This window comes from Aythya marila (assembly GCF_965140915.1).
Source record: "Aythya marila genome assembly, chromosome: Z".
Lineage (NCBI taxonomy): Eukaryota > Metazoa > Chordata > Aves > Anseriformes > Anatidae > Aythya > Aythya marila.
In genome coordinates this window covers 13,523,613-13,542,173 of record NC_139080.1, presented here as the reverse complement: position 1 = coordinate 13,542,173, position 18,561 = coordinate 13,523,613, and the positions used below count along the sequence as shown (strand labels likewise).

General features: G+C 42.3%; 1 protein-coding gene across 2 annotated transcripts in view; it reads right to left on the bottom strand.

Moving 5' to 3' along the window:
- The window catches only part of EGFLAM (EGF like, fibronectin type III and laminin G domains), a 75,087-nt gene extending 57,191 nt beyond the window's left edge, over nucleotides 1-17,896 (bottom strand). For both annotated transcript variants that reach the window (XM_082782833.1, XM_082782834.1), the window contains exon 1: nucleotides 17,597-17,896. In XM_082782833.1, coding sequence (XP_082638959.1) covers nucleotides 17,597-17,717 — 121 coding nt within the window. In that variant the 5' untranslated portion in view covers nucleotides 17,718-17,896. The remainder of the gene's footprint in view (nucleotides 1-17,596) is intronic.
- Between the last annotated feature and the right edge of the window lie 665 nt (nucleotides 17,897-18,561).

The following is an 18,561-nucleotide window of genomic DNA, read 5'->3' as shown; positions in this document are numbered from 1 at the left end:
AGGAGAGATGTGCTGACCTCTTTAAAAAACCATGAGGCATGGACCACTACTTGTATTTGCACTGCATGAACCCTCTCCTCCTCCTCCCTGCCCCAAGGCAGCAGTGGGAGGGAGGCCAGGAGAGATGAGAGAGGAGGAAGAGCCCCTCGGTGGTAAGGAGCTGTTAATCAGATCAGGACACCTCATAGACAACTCACCCCCTGCAGCTCCACGTCCAACAGAAATATCCTGGTGTGAGGAAAACCAAATCCAAACCAACCCCTGCCTCATCCACCTTTACAAGACACTGAGAAGCCTCCTGATGACCACCCACCTCTGAAGCCTCAATCCCTTCACAACAGCTATACATGGAAAGGGTAATCGCTGAAGAAGCAAAGTTTAACCCAATGAGAAGAGCACAAAGGACCTGTTCCTGCTGTCCCTCTCTGGTTGCAGGCTATGGTGATGGGTTCTCTGGTCTTGCCATCACTGCCATCACTTTTATCTGGCTATGTTGACCTCACAGTACCACCTCCTTATCTTTCCATTGAACAGGCTGGCCTTTCAGTACAGTGGCTAATTTTCTTGCTTCAAATAAAAAATGTGAGAAGATGAGAAAACCCTGAGTTCCTTGTCTCTGGTATCATGTAGGCAGCTGCATCTGATGTCTGAGAAAGGGGCAGGTGTGGGATCTTGTCTGCTCTGCAGCTGGAGCAAATCTGCAGTGCAATATAAACTTCACTGTGTTACACAGGAGACCGAGATATTCCTCAGGGAGTTCCCGGTTTTCAAATATGTAATGTTTCATTGATGGTATTACCAAAAACCCTTATCAATTAACTGAGGAATATCATTAGTTTATAAAAAGAAAAGCGAGTGTACTTTGTCTAGTAAAATTATGCTGGTTACAAAACGGTCATCCCTCAAAGTGAGAGAGGCTCTGAGAAGAAACTCTTCCATTTCTCATCAGACCTAGGGAGACTGTGCCCAGGGCCTCTCCTATAATTGTTGTGCAGGCATGGGGCTAGCATCAGCCCTCTGTGGGCAAAACAAACAATGAAGGTGCTGCAATGGTGGCATGGGGCTAGCAGCAAAAGCTGATCCCTTGTGGAGAGAGGCAGCATTGGCAAGGGCAGCTCTCCCGCCTGAAGGAACGTAGCCACTTGCCACTCCATACAATACATGTCATCATGCAAGGCGGCGACCTCCCAACCAATGCTCCTGTGTGAATCAGTGGGGATCGTACTGGGTGTGACCATGTTTGCATTTTGTGAAAAGAACAGGCAAAAGTTTTTAGCACAAGTTCTCCAAACAGACATCATTTAGTGTCTTGAAAACAAACCCATACAACAAACAGCTGCAACAAAGTACTGATTAAAATGTTTTAACAGCAGCTTCATTTTTTCCTAGACAATGTTTTTATTATATTTATGTTTTTGCATTCTCTTACCTATGAAAATTGTAAATAAAGACAAAGAAAAAATGTTTTCTTCCCCCCTAGGTCTGACAAACCATCAAGAGCAACCAAGCTACGGTAAAGGTCATTTTTAGATGTGAAGCAAGCCCACATCAGATTTACACTTGTCACTTCCACCAACATATTTGATTTGAAGCTGGATACAAAACTTAGCAGCTTACAAACTCTGCAGCGTATTGATCAATATCAATACTCAAGAAGTTAAACCAAGAACAAACCTGATATTCTGTCCCTTTTCAAGGTGATCTTGCATTTTCCCACTGATAGGAAACCTTTTGTTTTATGATTTTTTTTAAACTGCAACAAACAAAGGTGACCAGCTAGGGTCTATGTCTTTCAGTTAACATTATCAGTCCCTTATTTTCCTGGTCCTTTTGCCTATTTATTTTTCTTTCCCACTGCAAGAAGTCCCAGAGAGTGCTACATGCAATCATGAAAGGATAAATATAAACGAGGTCTAAGAGGGCCAAACTTTTTTTCCCTTTCATTCCTTATGCTTGAAGCTTCAGCCATTCTTACTTTAAAAAAATAAAATAAAATAATAAAAAAATCCCTAGGAAACAAGGTAACCATGTCCTGGGCAAGGCTGTACAAGGGCCATATCCAGCAGGCACTTCATCAAGAATTGTCTTTGAAAAAAAATTATTTTATTATCGAAACAATACAGGGGAGGAAAACAAACAAATTATACACTCTCAGAAAAAGGCATGACCAGTTGTATGCTACAGGTTTGCATTTCCTACACACCCCAAGAATCTTTCCTGTCAATTCAGCCTGGAAGAAATCCTGAAAACTAACTCACTCTTATAGCATCTTGTGGACGTAATAGGACAATGCTGCACTTGTACATTACGGAGGGAAAACATGCTTGCTGCTCTAACTGCATGAATTGTCCTTATTCACTAGGACGGTGTAAGCAGAGTTAACGGAAGCATTGCAAAGAATTGCAGCCTGTGCTAGCAGAGCATTACTCCACAAACACAACCCTCCAGCCGCGTTCCCAGACTGCATCCCAGCCTGTCCCATTTCCCAGGCAGTAAGCAAGGAGCTGCAGCCTCCCTCAGCCTCTTCCCAGGGACAGGTCAGCACCTCCCTTCACCCAGCTCCCAGAGAAGGGACGAGGAGGAGCAGAGCACGTCCTAAACAAACAACCAGCCAGTGCTTCAGGCAATGCAGCTGAGCAACCCACAGGCCTTTATACTTGTTCCTGAGGTGCCAGAAACTAATACATTACTTTCTGGGGAGGTTCGATCAGACAAGTTTGCTGCGAGGCACGGTTGCTGAAATAACAGATTTTAACCAGCAGTGGCAAATACTCATGTAAAACAGCTTCAGATTCATATTCTGAACACACTGTAGGCCAATAAAATTATTTACAGAAAGTATGTGGTGAATAATTTGGAACAACAAATAAATTTGAAAAAAAATGCGAACCATTTGCAGACTATCTGCAAACACAGAGAGGTAACATCTGTTGGTAAAGAGCTGCACCATGAATTATTCACCCAGCCCTACTAAACACTATTATCTTCAGTTTGCAGATGATCAAAGAGTCACAGAGAGCCAAATACTGACCTAAGTTACACCAGCCTGTAAATTGTCACTGCAGGAAAAGTCCTAACTTATGCCGGTGAAAATGAGAGCAAGGGGCCAGAGAGGTCAATGCTTCTATCCCCTTTGCTTGACTCTCCCTAAAAAATCTCTCCCCATGCTGGGGAATCAGGCATCGGTGCCTTCAGAGCCTGGCACTGCCTCCAGGAGCAGCCCCAGCTGATGGTCAGTGGCTGAGCAATACCTGGGGAGTGTGTGCGATTACCCTGCCTGGTACCCAGCTGCCTCCTGACCAAACCAGGAGCCAAGAGAAAAAGGAAAACCCAGCCCCGGCAAGGCTGCCTGGCTGTCCTCACAGCTTTCCATGGTCACCGCCACCAATCTTGCAGCTTATTGATGGGCGTCTGGGGATTCAGAGATGCTTCTTGCTTGCCAGAGTCCGAATTTCACACAGCTTGGCAGAAAGCAAAGAATGTCCATTTTTGGATGAACGTTTCCTTCGTAACCATGACAAAGGGGCTGCAGGATCTGACACAAGCAATGTTTATGCCACAGAGATACAGAAGATGTCAGGGCTTCCAAACAGCCATGCTGCAGCATTATATCAAAACATTTTGTCAGCTGATCACAACTGCTGCAATATGTTTACTGCTTTACTAACACATTATTTTGAGATAAATGCGTGCCTGAGGTATTTTGTAAGATTTTACAGAACATCAAGTAGTAAGCACACTAAAAACGACGTGGAAACTGGTCTAAACATTTATGGCTGTATAATACAAAGATCATGCTTAGATTATAAAATACAGTTAGAGTTTTCAAGGGTAAAACTCTGGATGCTTGTAGCTCCCCCTACAGTTTAGGTCAGAAGTACCCCTCATCTCAATATTCAGCACGAAATCTCTCTGAATTAATTAGGCATCACCCTGCTCAGTGCAAAACCTAAAGGAGTTGCTGGAGGAGAGCCTGCCTGCTGGCTGGCCACTCACTGTCACCTTGCTGATGCAACGTGGGGCCATGGAACACATCTGGAACAAGGGACAAATGTTCACAGGTTTCCCCTGCTCCTGTCCCTCAGACAAGTCCATCTGCCTCAGCTCTTGCCAGACAGAAGACCTGTTTCAGTGGTGGTTCCCCCTGCAAATGTCCTGTCCTCTGAATCTGGATCCTGTGAATAACTCAGAAAGCTCTGTTTAAAAAATAAATTAATTAATTAATTAAAAAGGGGGGAACAATTTATATAAAAATAAAATGAATCACATTCTGTGCAAACATGGTCATTCTCCTTTCCAGCCAGCCAAGCACAGAAAGTTTGACATTGTCCAAAATGCTTTGATGAGACCAGTAATGGAAGCAATTCCTTTGGGCCCAAGCAAGGAAGCCATTAACCGAGGGGGAGCACTTGCACACATACTAGGACTATGTGCTGTAGGAGTATAGCAAATACAAGAAGGGCATGAGGACTCAGCTATAGATGAACAGTGCTGAACTGATAATTTCATATTTGCTTCACCATTTACAGCTATTTAGTTTCTTGTTTATAGATCTATTTGGTTTTGTACTTCCTAAAATACACAAAAACAGCTAAAACTGTGAAGAAGTAAGCAAACAAGCTCTCCATGGGAGCAGAAGAATACATAAATACTCTCTCTTGACGTGAGTTAATTTTACCATTATTTAAATTTCTCCTTCACAAGAGCAACTGTAATAAAAAATGGTTTGAAAAACAAACAAACAAACAAATAACTACCTTATCCCACCTATAGAGGTGTCATTGCTATTGCGACTCACCCTGCCCCAGCCTTCATTCAGCTCACCCTCCATTACTTACAGTGGAAACACTCACAATGAAGTCAATCTGTATTCAAAGAACTGACAGATTCCTAGAAGTTTAAGGATGACATGGTCCTCCTGCTCCCTCTCACTTGCCATGGGTGAGAGATGAGGTGCTGGTGGCCTTTCAGAGGGTGCTGACAGGAGGTCAGGATACATCCATGCAAATCAGCCATGTGCCTAGCAGCATTTTGCTCTCCCCCAGAGGCCAACAGGCATGCAACTTGTCCTCTGCCCGTGCATTGAACTCCTACACACAACCATCAAGGTAGCTACCAGAGAAGTGCCTGCTCCAGCTACGGCAAGAAAATTGCTAGTGCAGACAGAGGCAAGTTCCTTCCTCCTCCCAGTCAAGAGGTGACCCCAAAATCTTACTACAGAAGAGAGCAGTTTCTGAGAAAATCTGGTGAAAAATAACCTTTAAAACAAATACATACGTCATGTCTACAAGCTTCAATACCAAAGTGCTTCAGCTGAGCTGGATAAAGCTCATCATGTTTTAGTGGACATTTCAAGTTTGATTTTCATTCTGAATTACACTGGAAACAGGCTATAACGGTGCAGATAATGGTGGTTTTTAAAGTATTCATGAATGGAATATCTGAAAAATCAGAGTTGTAATATTTTAGTTTATAATTTTATTATATTATGCATTTGATCTTTTCTTTCCTTTTTAGCTTTTATGGTGTTTCAAGACTTGCAGTTAGGCAAAGGTACTTATGGTCCTGAAATAATATAAAAATAATATAAGGGATACAAGCCACCTGCAATACTGTGGTAACTCATTTAAGGTGAACAAGATGATTCATTTCATCTTTATTAGTTTCCTCCTCAGAAAAAAAAAAAAAAAAAAAAAAAAAAAAAAATCTTTAGACTATGGGTCAATAAAATGAAATGGTTTCTTCATTATTATTTTTTTTTTTGTCAATTTCTCTGGATAACTGCTAAGAGGTACTGACTGAAGGATTATATTTTCTGGGTTGATGTGCCTTCTATGTGTGTCCCATGAAACAAGATAAATTTGCAATTGAAATGCTGGCTGTCACTACAAACATCGTGAAATAAGGAAACAGGAATAAAAACCTTATGCAAGACAGTTCCAACTAATTCTCCAATGAAGTTTTCAGAACAAATCTTCTCCAGAAAGAGAAATTCTTTTTGTTTCAAGCTTTACTTAATTAATTTCATTAATTCATCAAAAAATGATTTTTATTGAAATGGTACTTAATCATGAAAAGTTGATTTTGAGAAAAAACTTCTATCTACTCCTAGTGTTGAAACAAAGTGTATTGTGGCCCATAATACACTCTCCCACTGAAATGATGATAGGGTCTTTTTTCCTTTCTCTGCTTTTTACAGACTGAACTTGGTTACGTAAACACCACAGCTGCACGAAGACAGTGTGACAGACCAAAAAAGGTCAGGAAATCCTAAATGAAAAAAATGTGCCATCTTTTCATCTCTTTGTAGAATTTTCCAGCTCCCACTGCTGGGTACATAAGAAAGCAAGAATCTCCCAACCGCAATAATTACAAAAGATGATGACTGAAATAAGGGAATCTCAGATGGTCCCTCTTGATCCTGCTCGTGGTGCACTGAGCAGCAGCACCAACATGGAAAGCATCAGAAAATGCAGTAATCTTGATGGTCACTGCTCTGCATGAGTCGCCTACTGGAGAGTAATGCAAGAGGGGATGGATGTTGCACATGGGGCAGAAAGTTGGTTCCTTTCCCGGTCACAGTCCTGGCAGAGCCCAGATCAGAGCACAGCGTGTATCCTCACACCACTGCTAACCCATGGGATCCTGACATGAGGAGACCCACTGGATCACCTACACGTCGTCACCATAAGCAACAGTGCACACACCGCAGATATTATGGCACTACAGGGGCAGCACGGTTGTTCAGCAATCCAGATTGCACTGCACAAACCTTTGGAGTGATGAGCCCCATCTTGCTCAGTTCTTTAAAATACTGTAATAAAACCAGCAGAAAACCTCAACATCAACATAATGACAGTTTTGGACCCACACGATGCTTTTCTGTTGCAGTATATATTGTCTGTTATCCGCCCCAGGTACACTTGAGGTGATGCTCTTGGGAGTTTTTATAACCCAAGGAAAAGGAAGAAAAGAGGCAAAGCTCCCAACAAGTTACAGTACAACACAGGGAATCCTATTAAAAACAAGAAGGCACAACGTCAGTGGTGACTTCATCATGGCTTTTCCTGGTTTGCCTTCACCATGGAGACTGCAGGAAAGAAGGCCAGAGAAGAGAAGCCCCACTGCCTCCCTGAGCTCCTCCAGCCAGGCTCTGCTGCCAGCAGCTCTGCATGGTGCACAGTGACCCAGCCTTCCAGCTGTGAGAAGAATCAGAAACTGATTTTTTAAAGAATTTCTGAAGAGCTTAGATATAAGAAAAAAATAGTCTACCCATGGTTAGTTATGCACTGGCACAGCTTTGTGGGGAATTCCTGGTGCTGAAGGCTAAAAGCAGGGTAAAGCATTATCTCCAGATAAAGGTCTGGTTTGTACCTATCCTGCCTTTGTGAGGAGGGACAGACAGGGCAATCTCCACATAACTCTTACAACCTTTTGTCTCTGATAATTACTGATGAGAAGGCTAAAATAATTACATGAATTATAACCACATATAAGATACTAATTGAAATAGTTCTCCGAATGGAAGTGTTTCCTACTTCCAGTACAGACATGGTATAGACACATTTTAAAAGCCCCACCAAGACACTCAGGATGCATAACATCAGGTGTACTTCTGGAAGCCTGAGCCAAAATCTAACACTTACATCCTAAATCCAGGCTTGCACTTCATCTGTCAAAGCCCCAGCTCTGGAGCAGGCTGCCACAATTCTTGATGTCTCTGCTGCACCAGCCTGGCAGACACCTTGCTGCACCCTCACCTTCTGTGCTGCCTTGGGTGTTATCTGATGGAACTCAACCCACTTCCACGGAAGAAAAAATGCTATTCTCTGTTCTCTTGTGGGATATGTAACTGAGATGTTAGGAGCACAACTGTGAGATGTGCTCCAGAAGCAGAACAGGGCAAGTGACAGGACACCAGGACGTGGGAGGAGACAGCAGGTGGGATAGGGACCCTTTCTAAACAGATGTTCTGGTTGAAGTGCCCACCTCCCTCTTTAAGTAACAGGCACTGGGAACCTCTCCACAGGTGCCCACTACTGATTAAATACACGGAAGATTTGGGAGCTTGCTTTAGCAAAACTGTTTCATTGACCGTAAAGATTAAAAATGGATTATGTGCCTAAATTGAGCAGGTCACTCCTCCTGCTATTATTCTTTCCTTTTATATTTTATCACAAGAAGCTTATATTAAATTTTACAATGGTTTAGTATTTATCCACACTGATAATATTCAGTCTAGTCTAATATTCTAAACATTAAGAAGTTTTCTTCATGTTTATGGCAAGCATGTTTGCCATAAGCCACACTGAGACATATGGCCCTCCAAACTATATCAAAAGCAGAAACCAGAGAACATGAGCAAAGCTGATCACTCAGTGCTTAAAGCTCATAAACAACTCTTAGGCATTACTGATAAAAATAATCCATACTAAGTAGACTTTTACTATTCTGAAATAAAATGATAAAATAAGGATGAAAATCAGACTGTTACTTTTTTTCTTAGTCCTTATGGGTAAATGTATAGGGTAACTACATATCAAAGGCTATATTAATTATCAAATTAATATATCAAAGGCTACATATCAAAGGCTATATTAATTATAAAAAAAAAAATAGCTTCATATATATATATATATATGTATGTATAAAGGCCTATTAAACTATGAGAATGCCAAATAAATAACTTGAAATTTTATTTTCCCATCAATAAATAACACTTAAAGCTGTATTTTTTCAGGAGTTTACTATCCAAAGCTTATTATCTTCAATTGGAACCACAGCAAAATTGTTCATGCTACTTGAAAAATACTCTCCTTGATGTCTCTTAATCTCTTTGCTTTACCTAAGAAAAATTTCTCTCTCAATGTTCCTTAGATACAAAATGCAAAAGTGAACTCTCGAAGGAGTAGTTCACTTTGTACAAGAAACAAAATTCAAGGGGGGCTTCTGGAAAAATTGAAATTTCTCAGAGAGAAAAACCTCACAAACACAAGTGTATTATGTACACACACACAGCGGCACTCATACATAAAGATTAAGGTACAAAGAGGTCAAAGCTGGCCATACAACAAGCAAAAAATGTGTGGGCTGAGGACAGGGCACATCAACCACGGCTACCCAGCCAGTCAGCCCCCGGCACATACTGGTGTTTGTGGCCGTTCCTCTCCAGATGCAGGACTTTACATGTCCCTTTGTTGAACTCAGTGAGGTTCCTGTCAGACCATTTTTCCATCCAGCTGAGGTCTCTTTGAATGGCAGACTCCACCCTTTGATGTATCACCCAGCTCCTCACAGTTAGGTATCTTCAGCAATTTGTGGAGGTTACACTGTCCCACCACCTAGGTCATTCATGAGGATATTTAACAGTTGATGTTGCCAGTAAAAACTGAGGTGAAGAAGGCAATATGCACCTCAGCCTTTTGCATGATTTTTGTCACCAGTTCTCTTTCCATCTGCATTTTCCCTACAGTTCATCCTGCTGCTGAGACAACTGCAGAAAGTCTTCCTGTTGCCCTTCATGTCCCTTACCAGGTTGAACTTTGGCTTTCCTAACCCCAATACTGCATGCTCAGACACAGTCTGTATTCCTCCTGGGTCACCTTACCCTGCTTCCACATCTTGTATGTTTTCTTTTTATGCAAGTTTCCACTACAATGATGTCCTGTCTGCACTTCTTTATTGGTGTACATACATTTGGGATGGGACCCATTCCCAAGTTGCTGGTTTCAGGGTCCCACATTTGCTTTTCTTGTCAACCCAACCCTTTGCTTCCTCGCCTGACTGTGGGGTCGCATCTTCTCTCCTTTGTCATTCCTAGTTTGAAGCCCTACTCATGGGTACATCCAACCTAATGGCAAAGATGCTTTTGCACCACTTAGGTGGAGCCAGCCCTCTACTCTGGAAGAGGGTCTCATAGATATAAAAGCAAACTCAGACAAGGACTAGAAATTTCTGAGTTTCTACAAGAATAGAGTTATGTAACAACATACTAACTTATGGCACTAAACCTACACCATAACTTCTGTGCATTGACAGAAAGTCATAGTTAGATAGCACTGTATAATGATCCTAACATGACTGGAGAAGCCAGCACAAATGCAACTGTGGTTTTATTAAAGGCTACAGGAAGACAGGTCAGGGAACAAATGTGGCATCTTCTCAAGGAGCAGGAAATTATTCTCCACATCAGTTCCTCCATAAGGATTAGGACAATTCCACTATCTTCTGCAGACAGCGAGTCTCTCCGTAAACTATTTCTAACAGGAATATATATATATATATATATATATATATATATATATATATATATATATATATATATATATATATATATATGTATAAGTAAAATAAAATTATTTGAAAATAATATGTAACAGAAATAGAAGGGTTTTGTTTGTTTGTTTGTTTGTTTGTTTGTTTGTTTTTTAAACCTGAATCCCTGCACTAAAGTAGCATAGGACATGGCCATATATCAGAAGAACCAGAATCAAGAACTGGTATGTGGAAGCAGAGAGAGTGACAGTGAGAGAAAAAACCTTTGCTGCAAGACAATGAGACATGGAAATACATCCCAGTGTAAGAAGAGACTGGCTACAAAAGCAAACAGCAAATGACCCATGCACAGCCACAATACCAACAGAGCTAATATCTAATACTCCCAGCTCCTCTCAAAGTGTTCCCTGTTCTGGTGATTTCCACAGCTTTTATACTCAAGTCCTTGGCCCTAAACCTCACCAGAGCAGCTGCCTCACCACACAAGCTGTGTCCTTCTCTTGGCATTATCTGGTTCAAATGCATCTTTCTTTACCCATTTCTGATCATTTTAAGCATTGCCCAGTCCTTTGTGACTTTCTTCCCCTAATATATTGCAGATTTCTTTTTTCACTGTTCTTATATGTCTTACTACTCCACAGATGTAGATGGCTCAGACATTCTCATCTCAAGCTACCAAGCCAAGTCCATTAACCTACACGTATATATGAACAGAGTTGCAGTTCTTGACCATACACCTCCCCATACCATGGTGCTGCTAGCATGACTGTGCAGTTGAGATGAAAACAGCAGCAACCTGCATGAAATGGGATCATGTAGGAACAGGAATGTCAGGAAACAAGAACGTGAACTAAAAATGCCAGCAGGATGCTGGTCTCCATGTACATGACTGGAGAACCAGCTGCAAAACCATCACCTCTTAAAACAGCTATCTTTGTAAAAAGCCTGCTTATTTTTAGAAAGATGTTGCCTTCTGTGAGTATCTAGAAAGCAGGATATGAAACAGAACTAACATTTCTGTTCCAAGTAACAAGTTCTGGCTTCTGGTAACTCTTATTATATCACAAAAGTTTGGATCCTAATTTTCAATCATTTGCAGTGTATGGGCTTTGTTCGATTTTTTTTCCTAAAATGATCTTTTGGCTGAAATTTGTCATGTAAGCAGGAATAATCTGAGTGAAATTCTCTATAATCTTTGCCTTTAGGGTTTTTTTTAATTTATTTTCAGAAGACCAGCAACACAAAGCTGGTCTCAGTTTATAACTTTATAATGTGCAATAATGCCTCCGACACATCAGAAAAATTGGAATAATTTCTGTATTTGAAAGGTGCATGCTCAACATTCACAACATGCTCATTTCCCCTCATTTTAGAAAGGCAATTCAAATTGCAAGTTCAAAACATACACAGATGTTGATATTTGACTGCACCATAATTTTCACAGGTGTCAGAAAATTTAAGTGACTTTAAAAATCATGAGAGGTGTGCAGGATAATTTGCCTTGGGATTCTTCCAGCCTTGGAGATCTTTCTCTGTGAGTTACACCAGCTTCACTATCCTCTGAGTACACTGGGAACTCATTGTTCCCTTTTCAGGGCTATTGCTTTTAACACAACTGTTGTCTGCACTGTTTCAAAACACAGCAAGGTATATTAGAAGATAATCTATCAACACTTGGCATATGAATCACAAAAAGCCAGAATGTGATAGCACCTTGTCATGGTTCATCTCTTCCAGGTCTAAAAATTATCCAGGATAACTTTTGGCAATGCCTGAATGAAAGATCTTTTTTAAGAAAACAAAGCCAGTGTCTTCTGATTGTCCAATTACATGTCCAGCAAGTCACTAACAGAAGAAATGGTTTTCCCCACAGCCTGCTAGTGGTCCTCTTCCTGTTGGATAAAATGTTCCCTGGGTCAATATTGTGTGGATCTCTTTCATTTCAAGGCCAAAATCCTTAAGAGCATTCCCCATGTGCAGTCCTTACTCCTGAGTGTAATTACACAGTGCTCTGTAGAAGAACTGCTGTGAACCTAGTGTATTTCACACTACACACTTCTCACCTGGAGGGTTTTATGGATCACCACACACCGTATCATTAGCTACCTTTGGGTTAGCTAACTGCTTCAATGGAGCTTTCCCCCTAAGCCTCCAATTTTCAGTGGCTTATGCCATCCTGAAGCAGTTTCTTTCAAAGATGAGCTCTGCTGTGATTGTTCTCAGCTCAGAGACCCTGAAAAGTCTGAAGAAAAAAAAAAAAAAAAAGAACATTCACATTTTCTGTGTCTTGGTTGTTCACATTTAGGAGGTATAGGGATTTTGTTTTATATGAAAGAACTAGTTTGGTTTTCATGTGTAAGTATCTTTACTAAAAATAAAGCGGAAATCAATTCTCGCCTGTTCTTAGCCAAAAGTATTTCCTTCCAGTTGGAATTAATTATGAAGAACAGGTTTTAGGTATTGTTTGCTTTTTATTTATTTATTTGTTTGTTTGTTTGTTATTTCCAGAAAGAACATTTGTTTGCACAGGAAAAAAAAAAAATAGGAAATTTGAATCAGGATCACATAGTTAACATAGTCTCCTGCATGCCTGTGGTTTAGGAAGTCTTTTATTACATAATCACAGAGCATTGCTACATATTCACCAACAAACAGGGGACCAAATTGTGCACTTTTATGTATGAAATAATCAAATTATTAACCACTTCAAAGGGGTGTAAGCCCTCAGTTATAGGCTGAGCCCAATATAAGTTTGATCTAAGGAATGGGAAACTCCCAGGAATACTCTGGGCTAACTGATGAGTTTGTGGAGCACTGAAGAGACCTCATCCATTGAAATTTTCTGTGCTAAGAAAACAGGGTTTTCTCCTGCTCCTTCTGATCTCTCAGATGACCAGTACTCAGAATCCTTCACATTAAGTTTAACCTTAAAAACATTAATTTGAGCATTAGATGTGCTCACTCATAAAGAGATATACAGGCTATATAATGTGCCCTGCCTAGTCCAATATATCTGTTATTAGTGTAATTACCATGCATCGTCCAGAGAAAAGGAGAGTTTTTTTCTGCAAGACACACTGCAAGATACGGAGACACTCACCTACACAATATTAGTAAGGTAATAATATTAATTAAGCCTATCAGCCTTGACTAAATTGAGCTGTGTTGACCAGCATATAAAAGTCTTCCTACACTTTAATGTGGCATGACTGGAAAAGGATAAAAGTACAAAACCAGCCTAACTCCACTTTTAAAACAGAAAGCCTGGCCTGAGAAGGACTGGCAAAGCCTCAAAGCAAGTCTGTAGCAGCCTCAGGACAGGATGATTTTCCAAGGCTCACTCTAGCACCTTTATCTCCCACATCACCCCTCTTCTCCTAAGGTTGGGGGAAACTCAACCTCTGGTACAGGTATAATGTCACCAATTTTTAAAATTCTGTTACCTAGTTTTACCTTTCTGAGTAGTGGTGGAAGGCTGTACTGTAGTTTTGGAGGTGGCATCAGTAAAATGCTGCTTAAGAAACACACTTAGCCAAAGTTTCCTTGTACAGTGGAAGATAATGACTTCAGGATGGACAGAACTGAACACACTGTGCTGTGAATAAGATTAACTAAAATCAGAAAACATAATTCAAAATGAGTGACTAACAGTGGCATATGAAGTAACATGCTAAAGTGAAATAATTTTGTGCTTTCCCAGATAAAAGGTTATTTTCTTTCCCAGAGATCATTAAGAGAATGCTGGTAGCTCCCAAAGAAACACCTTCACAAGGTGCTGGTGGGATTGATCAAAGTTAGCAACAATTACCAGAATACAGGCCACAGAGTTATAACACCAAGCCCAAGCAAAATGAAAATGTCACACAATGTTGTGACACTACTTATACTCTTACATGACGAACAACACCAAATCCATACATAGTTACTGTTTGTTGAATTTACTGACATTCAAGACATTGAACAGTGTGTTCTGATAGCACATGTTGACCTATGCCTGGAAAAATAAAAAAATTATATTAATCTCCCCCCAGATATATTTTTCATGTTTTCTTTATTGGTTCTATGTCGCAGATATACAGTGTCTCTGTCAGCGCTGCAGCCCTAGCATCAGGAATCATCCCTTCTTCAAACTCATTCCTTTTCTTAAAGAGATTTTGGATTCAGCAGCAGGTCAGCCTTATCCTTACATGCTTTACATGTGAGATTTAATAAGATGGAGATTTACAACCCATTCTAGTATTGTTCCCCCAAATTTACTATATTTTAAAAAGTAAAATAAAAACCTTCTTTCCCAAAGACAGATACATTTTCCGTGTGTGTAGGCCTGATTTTCAGGGTAGCCTGACCTATTTTGATATCTAAATAGGGCTAGATTTTCAAAAGTGTTCCATATCCAGCAGCTCTTATTATAGCCAGATTTTCTAAAGAATTCAACTACTTCAGTGCCAAGTTCTCTGGAAAAAAAGTTGTATACTGTACTGCTGACCTGGGAGCTGAGCCCTTTTGAAAATCTGGCCTTTATATTCAGTGCTACACTCTTGTAAAGTCTTCTTCAGACATTAATAGGTCTGATTCTTCCTGCATTTACACACCAAGTCTACCAGTATGGTCATCTGGGAAACTGCTACAAGCTAGGCAATTCAAGTCCGATCTATGTTTATATTGATTGGTAAGCGTAATAACAACAACAACAAATCCCAAAGCATGAGATATGAATATCTTATTTACTCCATGCAGACCAACTCAAGGGTTTTAATATTTTATAGGGCTTTGGAACTTTACACTCTGATACTAAAGAAGTATTAACACAGCACAGTGCAACAAGTTCATGCAATGAGCATCCATGGGAAATCACTTAAGGAGTTGGCTCTTTCCTCTATAATTCCCTAAAATTATAGAACCATTAAGATTCAATGATATATGTTTATATCAGTAGTAGTGTTACACATTGCAGGCTAGGTTTAGGCTTTTCAGCGTTCAATCAGTTGATAGAAACTTAAAACAGAAAAATCCGTGGCTTTGTGGAAGGCAAAAGGAAAAAAAAAAAAAAAAAAAAAAAAAAAAAAAAAAAAAGGAAAACAAAACAATTTAAAAGCAGCAGCATGAGTGCCAGCTTCTGGGAGAACAAGATTTAGAGAATCCCAGCCTAATCTGTTCCCAACTACCTTGCTCACCACACGGTGTCTAAGGATTTGTTTTAAGCCCTTCCCAAAGTGTCTGGCATACCATTTCCTTGTCTCCAGCAAATGTATCTTGTAACTGTGAATAAATGTTCAAATGAGTTTAACAGTCATCAGGATGTTTCAAATTTGAGTACAACAGCTTTTTTTCCTGAATTTAACAAGCTGCATTTATGGCAATTTTCCTATATTATTTATTTTTAACTTCACTAATACATTTTTCACTCTGCTGCTTTCTTGGAATTACAAAATTGATCTTTGTAAGCTGCGCTCTGAATGAAAAATTTGGAAAAATTGAGATGCATTAGGCTACCTTTTTTCTTTCAATGCACAAGACCTGCCAGCCAGCTCCCATTATTGGAAATTGGTTTTATTGCTTTTCTCTCAATACGACCTTTTGCTTGCACCTCAGATACAACTTCTGTGCAAGACCAACTTCCAGTGCTATTAAAAAGGCAAAGTGAAAGGGGAACAAGAAACATTTAAAAGAACTTTTTAGTATTGTTTCTCTTCTTCATCCACGACTTTTGGATGTGCAAGTAAATGACGGTTCCCTCTTGCTCTTGGCTGTCAAGCATATGACAAGCTGCAGGAACAAGACAGAGATGTGGGTTACCTTGAGCTACACCTGTTCTCGGTGCTTTGACAACGACGTTACACAGCACAGACCCAGCCACGGGATTCTGGGGAGCCTGCAATTCCAATAGCCCTTGGCAGAATGCAGATGGGATTTAAATTATACACTGCTGCACAGAAGCTCTCTGGGAGACTTCCTTCTTCAAATCTTGCTACAAGTGGATTTTAAAATGTTTGCACAGGTTTTGAAAAATGCTTCCAGATAAAACTGACTACTTATATGGAAAAAGAGAAAGAAAATGTATAATTGAATCAATCAAAACCTGAAAGAACATAAGTAAGGAAAAAAATAATATGTAGCTAACAAAAGTATGGTACACACAGCACAAGTGTATTAATTCATCTCCTCCACAGTACCTCAACTAATTTGTTTCCAAGCTTTAAACTATTATAATTTAATGCACAGGAATACGTTTCCACCATTTTTGTCCTGGTGTGAAGCAAGTAGACCAGTACATTAAAGAAATCTCTAAAAATATTTACACTTTTCTACCCCCAACTCCACAAATCCAGTATTTTAATGCAATCAGTTAATCATCTCATTCACAACTACTGTCCACCTAATTTCCTCAAGCACTTAATTGTGGCTATTATGATCACCAAGGATCATGGGACTAGATCCCTAGGAGACAAGGTCAGACCAGTAAAATTAGCCATCTGTCCAGTGAGGGCTTTAAGCTCAGGCTGCATTTAAGTATTAAGTTTCCAACTGTATGGGCATATTTTTTTCCCCCGAGAGCAAGAAAAAGAAAAAAAAAAAAAAAAAAAAAAACAGCGACAGAAACGTTTTATCACAGACAGGGTCTCATCCTGCAAACGTTTTGACAGCCAAGGCAAAACGTACTTAAACTTGTTAAACTTTCCACTGGTCTGATCCCGCTGAAGGCAGCGACACAAACCAGCGCTGAGCCCCAGTTTAGTCCCTGGCGCTGCGCACCGCGATTTCTGGAAGTGCAGGAAGCCCAAATTTCACCATGCTCCGCGTCCCCCCTCGGTTTAACCTCCCCGTCTCACAGGCTGCAGGGGCTGTGGCGGCTGCCCAGGGTCTAGGCTTTTAACTTTTCTTCGCCGAGGACCGCGCACCGCCCGGCTGGGATGCCTCGGTTCGGGGTACCTGCGGGTTTAGGTGCACTTCTCGCCTCCTTGGCGCTTTCTCCCACATTTGCTGCTCCCTGCCTTGCATCCTTCGCTACCCACGCCGCAGCCTCGCTGCCGAGACCGGAGGCTGGCACGGAGGCCAGAGGTCCTGCCCGGTGCTTCACGGACCAGGACGGACAGACGGACAAGTCCGAGAAATTTATCCCCGGCGTGCGCTCCCGCACGGCCCCGCTGGAGTCCCGGCGGGGAGGATGCTCCAGGAGGCGAGGACGCTCCGAGAGGGAAAGGGTGCTCCGAGGGGGGCGACTCTGCTTTTAAAGGGTGGCAAAACTTCCCGAAGAAAGCGAGCACCTGGGAGAACAGGCACCCCAAATCCGCCCCCCGCCCCCCCCTTCCCCCCGCCTTACCTTGCCGGCGGGGGATGCTCCGCCGCGGGGCGGCCGCGCAGCCGATGCACGAAGCCAGCAGCAGCAGCAGCAAGGAGGAGAGGCGGCGGCAGGGACAGGGACAGGGTCCCGGCACCTCCATGTGCTCCGCGATCCCCCGCCGCCCCCCGGGCCGGGGGCTGGGGGCCGGGACCGGCGTCCCCCCTGTGTTCGGCAGCCGGGCGGGGAGCGGGGCTGGGGCGGGCGCGGCGGGGCTTTTACCGAGCCGGGAAGGGAAGCGGAGAAGGAGGAGGTGAAAGAGGAGGAGGAAGAGGAGGAGGAGGCGGCGGCTGGGTCCGGCGCTTTGATGGGATTACAGCCCCCCTCGGGGCGGGCGGCGGCCCCGGACCGCCCAGAGCCCCCCGCAGGGAGCCCCCGGTGCCGCCCCCCCGGCCCTGCCCTCCCGCTGAGGTTGGGGTGTCCTCGGCCCCCCCCCGGTCCCCGGCACCCTGGGATCGGCTGCCCCTCGTCCCGCTGGAGCTGAAGCTCGGGTGGGGGGCTCCGGAGTTGTTCCCCGGTTCCCCTGGGAGGGCCGGGGCCGGGGTGGAAGCCAAGCCCGGGGCAAGGCGGGGAGAGGATTCGGTGAGGAAGTTGTTGCTGAGTTAAGAGGATGAAGTGAGTTTAATCGCCCCAGATGGAGGCTGAGACCTATCCCGGCCACTCAGACTAATATAGAAGCTCGGTGAAGATTGGAGGGGATGGGGGGAGGAAGGCAAGGGAAAGTCATGGTGTTCGAGGATCCCAAAAAAAAAACAGGAAGGGCTGAGCCAGGAGCAACCCAAAGCATCCCTTCGGAGCAATATAATGTTGGTGGGACAAAAACTCACACCCAGTATCTCTTCTTTGAAATTTAACAGACAGAGTGAAGGTGCGAGAAACTTCGCATTAGGCAGACACAGGATTAAAAAAAAGCCTGCCCCCCGGCTTTAGGTCTCATCCTAATCTCG